This window comes from Fukomys damarensis, unplaced genomic scaffold (assembly GCF_012274545.1).
Source record: "Fukomys damarensis isolate Sample0158 unplaced genomic scaffold, DMR_v1.0_HiC HiC_scaffold_12, whole genome shotgun sequence".
NCBI classification, from domain to species: domain Eukaryota; kingdom Metazoa; phylum Chordata; class Mammalia; order Rodentia; family Bathyergidae; genus Fukomys; species Fukomys damarensis.
Window position 1 is genome coordinate 55,248,818 of NW_022900924.1, and position 13,316 is coordinate 55,262,133.

Below are 13,316 nucleotides of genomic sequence, written 5' to 3' on the forward strand. Positions count from 1 at the left end.
CAACCAAGAGGAGCGAAGGGAGCTGCACCCGCCGGCCCGGGGCATCCCCTGCAGGGTTTGGGTGGGCAGCTGGAGGGGCCACCCAGGGAAGCCACTCCTACCTGCTGCCCGCGCTGCCTAGGGACTAAAACCCGCCTAGAAGCTGCGCTTCGCTCTAAAATTCATTCAGATCAGAGTGCCCGCCCGCACGGCGCTGCGTACTTCCTCAGGGCGCTGCGGCCCAGGCGCTGCTCCTCCCACTGGCGGCGCTGCGTCTGCTTGCGGATCTCCCGCTCCCAGAAGCGCCTGAGGTCGTGGCAGGTGTTTCCGCAGAAGACCTCGCGGCGCGTGTACTGGCGGTTCATGCCCTGCGGAGGCGAAGGGGCCCCGCCTGAGTCCCACCCCTCTGGCGGACATGGACGTCCTCCCTTGCCTCTTTTGACAGTTGCCATGCTGCCCAGGCTGGCCGCAGACTCGCAGCGATCCTCCTGCCTCAGCCTCCCGCGGGTGCTCGGATGACAGGTGTGCGCCGCCATACCTGGCCCCGTTCTTGTCACTCCTTGAAGCAGTTCTGAAAGTCGTTTTTAGTGTCTATGAGGTGTAACCGAAATCAAGATGAATGCAGCCGCCCATCACTGTCCAACAGAAAGGTAAGTTCCGGAAAATAGGACACTGGGCCCTCACCCATCTTACTCACCGGATCACCCTGTGATGCTTGGCTCCTCCCAAAGTCAAAATGACCATGAAAGGGAATGTTTTTCATGGATTCAGGACACGGAAGCAGCCAGGACAGCGCAGCTAAAGACCCTCAGGAAGGAGGACTCCAGAGCGGCTGCAGGGAGTGGCCAGGCCAACGGGACGAGCGTGTTTTAGCCACTTGTTCTCACCAGGGGCAGAACCGCAGCAGGTCTTAGCACCAAGTTTGCAGCCTCGAGGAAACAAAATTAATGACAGCTGTAGGAATACGCATTTAGGAAAACAAAGATAAGGTGGTGGAGGCCGGGGATTCATCTCTGTGGTGCCACTGCCTGCCTCACAAGCACAAGGTCCCAAGTTGGATCCCCGGTACCCCCCCAAAACAAAGATAAGGCGGTGGCACATGTCTGTCGTGCCAGCCTTCCAGGAGGCTGAGGCAGGAAGGTCACAAATTCAAGGGCAGCCCGGACCGCTTAGTGACTTAAGACCTTGTCTCAATAAGGAAGAGCTGGTCATTTAGCTCAGTGGCACTGCGCCTACTTCAAAAGCGCAAGGTCCTAAGTTTGATTCCTGGTACCAAGGAAAAAAAGAAAAAGAAGAGGAGAGGAGGAAGAGTTGGAGCAGCAGCAGGAGGAGAGGAAGGGGGAGGATACCTGGAGAAGGTTTTTCCTCTCTGTGGTGATTATTTTTGAGACAGGGTTTTGCTATGTAGTTCAGGCTGGCCTTGAACTCATGGCGATCCTCCTGCCTCAGCCTCCCGAGTTCTGAGATCACAAGTGTGCACCACCACACTTGGCTGGTTTCTCTGCTCCAGAATAGAAGTTCACCAGGCCTCGAGCCAGCCTCTTGGACATGAGGCAGCATCTCATTGCCAGGGTTCAGCCCTCTGTGACAGACGGCCCCATGTCTGTATGTGCTTCTGTCTCCCACATGAAGCAGAGTGGAGGGAGATGGTGGACCCTGGGGGCTTCCTCCTTGACATGTGCCCTGCTCTGACCCTCTGTTTCTTCAGCCCAGAACACTTCCAGCAGAGGGCGCCTCTGTCCCCAACACCAGCCATCCCAGTACTGGAGAGGCTGAGGCAGGAGGATCTCAAATTGGAGGTCAGCTTGGAGTATAGGAGGATGAGACCCTGTCACAAACACAGAAAGACTGGGCCTCTCCAAAGAGAGTGAGGGCCACTGCTTGCAGTAAGACATGTCCTCAGGGATGGCTAGGGCACCCCCCACCCCATGTTAATGAATGCTGGCCCCCTCCCATCACAGGGTAACAGGCCAAAGAAAAGAAGGAATGCTGGTCCCTTGCCAGCCCTCCTGCTGTGCCAACAGTTAATTCCCTGTCTCAGGTCATGCTAGTATCAGGCCCAAATCAAGGGACCTGATCTATTTTTAAATTCGGGCGTCTAGGAGCAAGTTTTAAGACTCTGGCCAGTGCGGCTGGCCCCAGAGAGGCCATTTATGCCTGCTGCCAAATGAAACCCACACCTCCTAAAAGCAACTATTTTGTGATTGTTTTTCTCATTTCTATAAGTATGCTTAATCACTTTTTGCATTTTTCTTCTTTTTTTGCAGTACTGGGGATTGAACCCAGGGCCTTTGCACTGAGCTACACCCTCAGCCCTTTAAAAGTGTGTTGTTATTATTTTGAGACAGGGTTTTGCTAAGTCACCAAGTTTCCCAAGCTGGGCTTGAACTTGGGATCCTCCTGCCTCGGCCTCCCAGAGTGCACCACCACGCCCGGTTTACTTTTTTCTTTATGATGCTGGCTTCGGCTGAACAGGTTTCAGCTCCCCAGACAATGGAGGAAGCCGCTCCATGCTCCCGACCCACAGCTATGCCTGGATAGCAGTGCTGGGTCGCTGGAGGGAGGGAGACAGTGTTTGATGGCCCTCAACCCCGCGCGCAGAAGCCTCAACGGCCGCCAGGGGGCGCCGTGGTGCCGGTCGCGGAAGCGAATTTGCCCTGCGCTCCCGCTGCAGCCCCGAGTAGCTAGATGGGGTGGGGGTGGCAGGATTTCTGGTCAAAGAGCTTAAAAGGGTGAGTCCAGAGACCTGGAGAAGAAAAACCGAGGCACAGGAACATATGTTTGAAGAAATAACAGCTCAAACGTTCCGCTTAAAAGTAATTCCAGCACTTGGGAGGCTGAGACAGGAGAATCCTTCAGGTTCTAGGACAGCCTGGGCTACGTGGTGAGTTCACAACCAGCCTGAACTACGTGGCCAGACCCTGTCTCAATAACTAATGAACACAACGCGGTTTGCAGTCCCCACCCCCCGCCCCGAAACGCCTAGGTCTAAATCTAACAGAGCCTGTGCCAGATGTGCTTGCTCACAACTCTGAAACGCTGCTAAGTGAAACACAGGAAAACCCCACTAGATGGAAAGACGGACCGTGTTAGTGAATTGGGAGACCACAGAGCAAAGGCATCAGCTCTCCCCAAGAGAATCTCTAGGCTTATTAATTGTAATTCTAACCAAAATCCAAGCTGGGTTTTTTTATAAACATAAAAAAGTATGTGTAAATTTTCTGAATTTCTGACTATAAAATTTCTATGTAAAAAGCAAAGACTCAGGTAAGTAACTAAGACTATTGAAAAAAAGAATAAAGGAGGGATGGTGGGGCGGGACTTAGCTTAGAGGTTCCACCCCCTGCCTCGCAAGCACAAGTTCCTGAGTTCTCTCCCCGAACCAAACAGAAAGAAAGAAAAAGAAAGAAAAAAAAAAAAGGATACTAGTGGAATCTCACTGCCCAGAGAAAGGGCAGGTTGTCAGTATGTGCAGTCCTGAGTTCTCTCCCCGAACCAAACAGAAAGAAAGAAAAAGAAAGAAAAAAAAAAAGGATACTAGTGGAATCTCACTGCCCAGAGAAAGGGCAGGTTGTCAGTATGTGCAACAATATGATGTTAATGAAAACAGCAGCACCAAAAATCCTCCGCCAGAACCCTATTTTACAAGAAAATTAGCCCTCAGAGCACCAGAGCTCTAAATACAAAATATTTAGGAGACATCAGGGGAGAAGCATTTCCTGACTTGAAGTCCGGCAGAGTTCTCAGATGTAACAGCAAAACTCTGATCCATTAAACAAATTGTGCTGTGTTAAAATTAAAAATTTCTACTGGATCAATGCCGCACATCTAAAATCCCATTCCTCAGGGAGGCTGAGGCAGGAAGATCAAAATTCAAGCCCAGCTTGGGCAACTTAAACTTAGCAAGACCTGAGAGCCTGTCTCGAAATGAAAACCCACAAGGGCCGGGCACTGCCAAGTGACCAGGACAGAAAGGGTCTCAAGGGGCATGACTGCCGGGGCGGAGCCTGGTTCCGGGCCCCACGTTACCTTAGGGTTGAGCCTGCCTCATCTCCTCCTGCTCTGCCGGGCTCCTGAGACCACGCCCGGCCCCCAGCCTCTGGTCCCCACTTTTATACCCGAGGCGGGCAGAAGCAAACGCCCGCCCGAAGGTCAAGGACACCAGGCGAGAGGCAGAGTCACGGCGCTCTCCTTCCAGGACACGGTGCTGGGGGCCTGGTGGAAAACAGCCCCCCACGCCGCTGCCCTGGCTGGGCTGGTGAGCCGCCCTGGCAGGGCCCGGCACAGGCTCCGGATTATCTGTGCAGGGGGTCTCCGTGCAGCCGGTCACGCTCGGGGTCACCTTACAGAATGGCGGGGCGAGGCGTGCTGCCCCTCAGAGCCTTTAATCCCACGCAGAGCTCCTGGTGACAGTCACATCTGCTGAGTCCTCCGGCACCCGGCAGGGTCTGCATCCCGGACTCATGACAGCTTCCAGGCCAAAGCAACTCCAGTTGCCTTAAGAGTAAGAGCTAGAGCAGGGCGTGGTGGTGCACGCCTGTAATTCCAGCACTGGGGAGGCTGAGGCAGGGAGATCCCCAAAAGTATGAGGCCAGACTGGGCTACATAGTGAGTCCAGGGCCAGCCTGAACTGCATAATGAGACCCTTCTCAAAAAATGAAAAAGAGAAGCTCACTTTGGATTGTGAGTGCAGCTTAGCGGTAGGGAAAGCTTATCATGTGTAAAACCTTGGGTTTGATCCTTAGCATACATAACACACACACACACACACACACACACACACACGCACGCACAATGAACGCACGCACAATGTGCTCTGTTTTTAGTATTTTTCTGCTGGTAAATGTTACATACAAGTAGAGAAGATAGGATTAAAAATGGTTGTAAAGGGCTGGGGATTTAGCTCAGTGCTTCTGCTGCCTGCCTGCAAGCGCAAGGACCCAAGTTCAATCCCTGGTACAAAAAAAAAAAAGGTAGTAAAATATTTTTGCTGTGAGGGTTTGAGGGTCTTGTTGTTACTTATTTGTTTGCTTTGTTTTTTGAGACAATATTGCCAGACTGGTGTCAAACTCCTGAACTCAAGGGATCCTCCTGCCTCAGCCTTCTGACTTAATTCGGACTCTTGGTGCATGCTGCAGCCATGATTTTAAATACATATTTCTCCTCTTTTAAAAACCCACAGTGAAACCTAGTATGAGGGGAAGAGTGTTTTGAGGGACTGGAGGTGGTGTCCGTAAGACACCTTTGACCTGGGACTCTGGGAAGCCTTTTGAGTTACACTGGTTCCTGACACCTCTTTGAAGTTATTAACAAATCCTCCAAGGAAAAGCTTATAAAATCAAGCCTACACCGGGGGTGGAGGCAGGAGGATCACGGTGAATTCAAGGGCAGCCTGTACTACTTAGAGACCCTGTCTCGACAGACAGACAGACAGACAGACAGACAAACCGGGCATGGCAGATTGCAAGCTGCAGCTCAGCCCGGACAGCTTTGCTGTCTCAAATCAAACGCAAGGCCGGATGGAGCTCAGTGGTTGTTGGGTGCTTGCCTAGCATGTGTGAGGCCCTGGGTTCTGTCCCCCAGAACCAAAAAGAGAAAAACAGAACCGCCCTGGGTGGCGGCTCAGTGCTTAGCGCTGGGTGCTCTTTGTGGTTGGCACCGCAGCGTGGTCCCCAGAGCCCGCAGCACACACGGAACTGACGCTCCCTGCGGTTCTCCGGACCCAGTTTCCGCTCTTTCCTCCCGGTCCTTCTGCCCTTTCTCCAGGGGCTTCTCCCCTCCCTTCCGCCTTTAAGCGCAGGAACCGATTTCTGCTAACGCGAGGAAGAGGAGGGTGAACCCAGTGCTCACACACCTTACACTGCGGCCCTGTGTGCCGCGTCAACTGAACTTGAGCTGGCCCTGGGCTACGGCAGGACGTGTTCCTGTCCTTGCTGTGCTTGTATCCGGTGGAAACGGGCCACAGCCTGGGCTCACCAAGCAGGAGGCGGAAAACATCGCGTACACACGGTGGGCAGTCACCGCAGAGCCGTGGCGGGGACCTGGAGGGCCGGGTGTGTCCTCCACCGTCTCTGGGGCCTTCGCCGGGAGCAGGGAGCAGGGACCGTTCTGCAGAACCAGGCCACACCTTCGGTCCCCAGCCCAGCGCCCCTCAGGGCTCCCAGGCTCCTGCTGATCCCGGGCCAGTCTGAGGGGCTCTGTTCAGTGGACGGCGACGGTGCAGAAGAGGAAGGGAAAGTACCACGAATTTAACCCCAGGCTAAGAAAGCTCTGGGAAGCCGCCAACCGCGATGCCCCACGGGGCAGAAGGTCCAGGAGTGAAGGGAGGGAGGCTGCCACGGGGACAGACGCCTCCTTCCCGGATCCGGTGCCCAGGGGTCCCCGAGGACCTGACAAGGGTCGGTGGACGACTCTGTAGGAAATGAGAAGCCCACTCTCTCCCAGGTGATTTACCCTCAGGGACCACGTTTAAACCAGCATGGCAGCTGGGCACGGTGCGCACTCTTGTCATCCCAGCTACTGGGAAGGCCGAGGCAGGAGGATCGCAGGTTTGACGCCAGCCTGAGCAATTTTGAGAGGCCCTACCTTAAAATAAAAGGGCTGGGGCTGAAGCCCAGGGGCAGAGCATTTGTCTCACATGTGGGAGGCCCTAGGTTCCATCTTCAGAGCCGAGAGTGACAGTGCGGCAGAGAACAGCTGTGACGTGGGCAAGGCTGGCCGTCCTCCTGGCTTGACGCCTCCCACGCCCTTTATGAATCCGATACGCGTCATTACTGAGGATGAGTGGCCGGGCTGGGCCGTGGTGGAGGGCAGCCCGGTCACCGAGTCTTCCCTGTCATCCTCTAGGGACAGAGGACACCGGGACAGGATCCCTGGCAGGACCCGGAGAGGATCATGGGGCCAGGACTTCGTGGGTCTTGCCAGGCTCCCGGGGAGGCTGCAGAGTTGGGACGAGGCTGCCCAGGCACAGCCTGTGGGGCGGCAGGAGGAAAGGGACAGCAGGACCAGAGTCCTCTCTTCAGCCGCCGGGGCAGCCGGTGGGCCAAGGCCGGGGTCTGTGGCCAGTGCAGCACCAGCAGTGGCACCCTCGTCCCAGGTCCCTCTGCCCACCTCTGCCCTCCTGCCTTTCAGATCCCGGCTGGCGATGCACCTGCAGGGAATCCCAGCTGCTTCTCCACTTTGCGGGCCGGCTGGGCGCCCTAAGGTGGGTACCGCGGCCCCTAAGGCGTGTTCTGTGGCAGCTTTTCCCACCTGGGCGCTGAGAGCCGGAGGTCAGGGATCCACTCCCAGTGCCGAAGGGAGAAAGGGGTATTCACCAGGCTCCGGGTGTGGTGGTGCTTGCCTGTAATCCTAGCCCTCTGAGGAGGCTGAGGCAGAACGGCTGTGAATTCAGGGCAGCCTGAACTACATGGTGAGGCTCCGTCACAAAAAGTAAAATAAAATGTGTGCTCAGCACCTTCTGGAAGGTTCCTCCTCCCTCCCCTGGTACTTGAGTGCTGGGTAGGGCTGGTCCTGTACTTTCCTTAGCCCAGAGCTCACAGATGGCCCCGAGCTGTCCTTGCCCCCGGGCCAGCACTCTGCCCATCCAGGGAGCCACCTAAATGGGCAGACTTCTATTTCGGTACCAGATTGAACTTGGGTTCTTGTGCTTGCAAGGCAGGTAGTGGAACCACTGAGCTAAACCCAAGACTTTTTAATTTTAATTAGGGAGTACCTGCAATGCCAGGCCCTGGGAGGCTGAGGCAGGAGGACCACAAGTTGGAGGCCAGCCTGGGCTACATAGGGAGATCCTTCTCAACACAATTTTAAAAAAAGGAACAAAACAGAATGCACATACATAGTTCACAACACCAAATGATTGTGTCTCTTTGTAAAATCTGTGAAGTGAGGTCTTCAAGTGGGTGTGGCGGACACTCCTGTTATCCCAGCTACTCCAGGAGGCTGAGAATTCAAGGACTGCCTGGTGACAGGAATACCCACCTCAGAAATAAAATAAGAGGCTGAGAATGTAGCTCACAGGTAACAAAATTAAAAGTGAGGCCTTCTGTGAATATAAGCCAAATAAACCCCTTCCCCTTTTAAAAAAAAAGTGACTTTCACGAAATGTAGTTCCAGGCCCCAAGTTTTAGGTGACAGCGGACACAGCAGATGGGAGGTTCTTCCGGGGGCAAAGACTAGGGGGTCAGAGGGACCCCAAAGGGAGAATACTGAGGAGTGGCAGCACCCCCATGCTGAGGAAGTGACTGTATCCAAGTCCTGGGTGCCCGCATGACACCTATGGTTTCATTAAGAGAAAAAAAGGGTGATTATTTTTATTTCTGTGGTACTGAGAATTGAACTCAGGGCCTTCATCTTGAGCTGCATCCTTTTTTTTTTGTACTGGGATTGAACTCTGGTCCTTGTGCTTGCAAGGCAGGCCACCGAACCACTGAGCTAAATCCCCGGCCCCTGTATTTTTTATTTTTGAGACAGGATCTCACTAGATAACTTGGTAACCTTGAACTCACTGTCGTTCAGGCTAGCCTTGAAGTCAGGGTCCTCCTGCCTCAGCCTCCTGAATGCTGGGATGACAGGTGTGCGCTACCACACAGTTGTGCAGTGTTTTGTTTTGTTTTTTTCCTTTTTCCTGCAAAGTTTTTAAACATCGTGTGGTGCATAGGCAGGTAGAAAATGTGTGTTGAGAACCTAGTCTGTCTTCTTTCACTTACTTCTAACCCCACGGTGAAGGTGGCGTCTAGGGGTCTCAGAATGAGGCAGGGCCCCACCCCTGCTCCGTGCTTTTCTCCCCAGATCACCCCTTCCTAATATTCACCCGATTTCCACTGGGCCCTGCACAATCCCAACCACCTGGAATTCTGCGCGGGCAGAGAATTAGTGCAGAACAATTTGTGGGCCCAGCAGGGGCTAAAGGTGGGAGCAGAACCACAGCCACAGGCAAACCCCAGGCCCTGGCATCCCCGGTAGCCTCCAGGCAAAGCAGCACCTCTCCTAGGAGAAGGGAGCACATCCTAGGGGGGCACTGAGAAAACACAGAAACGCAGAGGGAAAGGCCCAGCCTAGTGGTGCACGCCTGCTAATCCCAGCACTCGGGAGGCTTGGGCAGGAGGATTGACCACTGGGAGTTCAAGGCCAGCCTGAACTAGAAAGCCACACCCTGTCTTAAAGAAAAGAAAAAAAATTCAGAGGGGAAAAACCCACTGTGGCAAGACAATATTCGTCTCACCAGCCAGAAACTACTCGGTTCATTTTGGTCCGTAGATTTCCCATGGTTCTGGCGCCCGCTCACAAACAGCTGGTTTATATAACTTCCCATCACTCCGCTCACAGCTAAATATACTGTGGACATTGTCTCTCTCTTTTTTTTACAACAGTTAACTGCACAGCATGGAGAGAACATTAATTTGTAAAGCAAACTTGTTGGGGAAATTTAGATGCAACTTTTTCCCAAACAGACTTCATTCTCTTCATGATTTGAGAAGGGCGTGGTGACACATACCTGTGATTCCAGCACTCAGGAAGCTGAGGCAGGAGGATCACCAGGAGTTTGAGCCCAGCCTGGACCACATAGACTGTCTCAGAAACAACAAAACAAAATTATTTTAATTGACTTTGATCTACTTAAATGTTTCTCCTCAGTTCCTCCTGAGGACTGGCCTTCAGTGACCTGTAGATGTAACCGTTTGAAAGTATTGGGTTATGCGTATCAAGAAGCAGACGGCACCAGGTAGGTCACTGACTTTTTGTTTACAAAGTACAGGAAGTAGCCAGTGCTGTACAAGTGGGGCGCTCAGTATGGGAACTGTGTTATTTCAAAGCAGCCCAGAGGATCATCCAACATCTTTTTGTCCTGAAGTTGGCGCCATGGCCTTGAATTCGCCGGGCGTCTAGAATCTGGTCTGCAGGAAAAGGCAGATGCCAGGCAGCAGGACAGCGGGTCCCGCAGGCGGCATCGATTCCGGGGTCCCAGAAGCCGCCAGGCGCTGGTCGCTCATGTGGCCGTCTGTGGGGTCAGAGGGGTCACTGGAGAGGGACTGGGTGTTGAACAGAAGAATCTGCTCTCCCAGGACACTTGCCTGGTCACCACCCCAGCATGGGACACCAGGTGGGGGAACTCGGTGAGGCTTGGGTGCGCTGGGGACGGCACATCCCAGGCCCCAAGTTCTGGGAGGAAAACTCGGTCTCCGCCTATCCCACTGCCGGCCCTGTGCTCACCCCCTGTGCTCACCGGACACCGGACATCAGTCTTCAGACTCACAGCGGGACCCCAGCGGCAGGGGCACAGTCCCGGTCCCTAGGTGGGGCAGGTCCCCTCTGTGCCTGGAGGGCCTCGACCACCCGCTGTTCCAAGCTCCCCGGGTGGCTCAGCTCCAGCAGGTCAGCGGGTGGGGGAACCTGCCTGACGGAAGAACTGGGAAGACCTGCTTACCACAGCCGGGCAGGAAGGTCTGGGGCAAGCAGCGGACCTGGCCAAGCCAGCACCTGCACAGGGAACACTTGCGGGGCAGCAGCCAGGCGCCATGGGGCACAGAGCCACACTTCCTGAGAAGGAACGGGTGAGAATGCCTAGTTGTTTTCTTTTTTTTTCCTGAGACTGGGTCTGGCTGTGCGGTTCAGGCTGGCCTCGAACTCACCGTGTAGCTCAGCCGGGCCTCGAACTTGCAGCCATCCTCCTGCCTCAGCCTCCCATGCCCACCCAGACCACTTTGAAGTTACCCCTTCCCTCCCTTTCCACGCCTCCGACCCTCCATGACTTACTGTGCGTGTGTGCTGCGCTCACAGTTGCGTCCATAGAAGGAGGGGGGGCAGGCACAGAAGGACCCCAAGATGCAGGTGCCCCCGTTCAGACAGCAGGTTTTGTTTAGCTCCTTGCCTGCATGGAAGAGGAGGGAAGGGATAAACAGCCGGGACCAGAGCTTTCATCAAAAGTGGGGCAGCGCCCTGGCCCGTCTCCCAGTCCTGCTGGCCGATGTCGGAGCCCCTAGAATAGAATCTGCTATCCAGACCTTAGAGCGGGGGCATCATTTTCACACGGTTGCCCTCGGGTCAAAGTGTCACAGAGACACCCAGGAGCCATGCAAGGGGCCGGAGGTGATAGGAGGCTCTTACTGTCCTGGATCCCCACCGGCGGCACGAACTTGGGCCGAGGACGACTGGGAAGCTCCCCCTGGGGCCCGGTGCGGTCATTCCTGAGCACCAGGGCTCCCGCGGACGGGCGTGCAGCTTCTTGGCAGCTGGACCCTGAAGGGCAAAGTCAAGTCCTGGAGTCTGCGTTTGAGGCCACGGGAAAATGGTTTAAGTGATCAAAAGAACAAAAAGCCTCTCACCGGCTACTAGTTCCAGGTGAAAAGAGTTGGAGATGGCCATGATCAAAATCACAATCACACTAGGAAGAGGAAATCGAGACGTCTGTTAGCAAAACAAAGCAAACAAGGCAGCGGGTCTTCCCTCCACAAGGACAAGGCCTGGGGAGAAACTGCTTTCTCCGTCTCCTGCCCTTCCTTAGTGGCTACTAAGCTAACAGTATTTAGGACAAGTCACCTAACTCAACTCTTCCATAGATACGTGTGTGTATATACCATTATGCATATAACTTCAAGTAGGTGCAAAACCCTCTTCTACTTCATACAACCTATATTTTTCTATAAGAATTTTAAAATGCGCCAGGCATGGTGGTGCATGCCTGTGATTCCAGCACTCGGGAGGCTGAGGCAGGAGGATCACTGTGAGTTCGAGGCCAGCCTGAACTCCAAAGGAAGACCTTGTCTCAGAAAAAGAATTTTAAAATAGCTGCTTGACATTTTGTGCTTTGATGAGTCACAATTTACAAGTGACTTCATTTAGAAGGTTTTCAGGCTTAAAATTTTTTTTGTTTGTTTTTTTTGCTATTATTCTTAACAGTTTTTGTAAATATCCAAAGCGCCCATACCTTTAACCTTTCCGGGGGTGATTTTTAACTCAGTTCAAACGGACCTGCTTCTACATGAACAGGAAAGATGATTTCCTAGGCAGAGACGCTAACACGACTGAAAAGAGAAGCTAGCTAGGCGGATGGTATGAGTCTCTGGAAAGGTCCAGGCTTTTCAGAAGCAGAAATGCCAGAGAGGAGCTTTTAAAGTTCCAGCGAGAGGAAAAGTCAGATGGAGAGATGTAATTTCCCAAGTTGGCAGCCAAGACGGATTCCTTCCTACCTAGAGACGTGCTTCATCCTCCAGCTTCCAGACCGTGTAGAAACAAACGCAGGCGAGAAGACAAGAGTTAACAGGCTTCGGTTCACAGGGCCAATGCCAAACCGCCGAGGGAACCTTGAACTCCCAGGCGAAGCCGCGGAGAAAGATTCCGGCCCCAAGGATGTTTTGACTTTGGCAGAGACTTCCGGGAGACCCTCCTGCCTCCCCGACGAGCTGAGGGCAGCGGTAGGACCCCAGGCGGCCGGGGCGGGGCTGGATCCCAGGACACAGCCCGGAGCTTCGGGGGTGGGAGGGGGAGCCGGAGGGGATGGCCGAGGTGGGGGTCTCCCTCCCTGGCTCGTTAGCCCCCCCAGGGCCTTGGTCCATCCCCGACGCCAAGGCCAGGTGTTCTCTTTCTTGGGAAAAAGGCTGATCAGTGGAGTTTGCTGTTTTATTCTCAAGCATTACGTTCGGAGGGCATCAGGACTGGGTGGGGTGCCTGAATGGCCAGGGTCCTGCCTGGAAAAAGCCCTAGGAACCTGGCCTTTGACTTGGGAGGCCGTCTCAGCCTTGCCAGGGTGGACTTCCTTTAGATAAGATCTTGCTAAATTGCCCAGGCTGGGCTCAAACCTGTGATCCTCCTGCTCAGCCTCCCAAAGTGCTGGGATTACAGGTGTGCGCCACCTTGCCTGGCTTTCCCTGGAGTCATGAGTGGTTCCTAAGCTTTGCTTCAGTCTAACGTCTCAAGGGAAGCCCGGCATCACCCGAGGTTGCTGGGCTTGGCGTGGGGTGCTTGCCCTTGGCCCTGGTGTCTGGTCCTTGAGTTTAGGCAGAGGCAGGGCGAACTGGCAGCGCCTGGGGTGCCCTGTGCGTGAGCTTCCTGATCCATTGGGCCTCGGGGTATTAAACTCGAAGTCGCTTTTATGGGCGCACAGGCTCCGCTCCGGCCGGGCAGTCGTGGGCAGTCCTGGCACAGCCTTCCTCCCCGCCCAGGGACAGAGCCACCGCGAACCCCGTGTGTGAGGAGGGATGAAGGGCGTCTGGGCGGATGGGGATCTCAGGGACGGGGCAGGACTAGGTGCCCAGGAGCCCAGGGACTCCGGCCGAGGATTGGAGGGGGCGTCTAGGAGGCGCTGAGGACGGGGGCGGGGGTGCGGGGCCCGGGCGGGG

General features: G+C 54.6%; 2 protein-coding genes across 2 annotated transcripts; both read right to left on the minus strand.

Moving 5' to 3' along the window:
- Positions 1–170: 170 nt before the first annotated feature.
- On the minus strand, positions 171–798 carry Fam240a (family with sequence similarity 240 member A). Its single transcript, XM_010624577.2, has 3 exons — positions 677–798; positions 518–570; positions 171–347 (listed from the first exon to the last, which is right to left on the minus strand). The coding sequence occupies exon 3, from the start codon at positions 342–344 to the stop codon at positions 171–173; it is 174 nt and encodes a 57-aa protein (XP_010622879.1). The 5' UTR covers positions 345–347; positions 518–570; positions 677–798.
- Positions 799–9,619: 8,821 nt separating this feature from the next.
- Tdgf1 (teratocarcinoma-derived growth factor 1) lies at positions 9,620–12,337 on the minus strand. Its single transcript, XM_010624369.2, has 6 exons — positions 12,168–12,337; positions 11,304–11,362; positions 11,086–11,217; positions 10,735–10,849; positions 10,406–10,518; positions 9,620–9,979 (listed from the first exon to the last, which is right to left on the minus strand). The coding sequence occupies exons 1-6, from the start codon at positions 12,182–12,184 to the stop codon at positions 9,864–9,866; spliced, it is 552 nt and encodes a 183-aa protein (XP_010622671.1). The 5' UTR covers positions 12,185–12,337; the 3' UTR covers positions 9,620–9,863.
- Between the last annotated feature and the right edge of the window lie 979 nt (positions 12,338–13,316).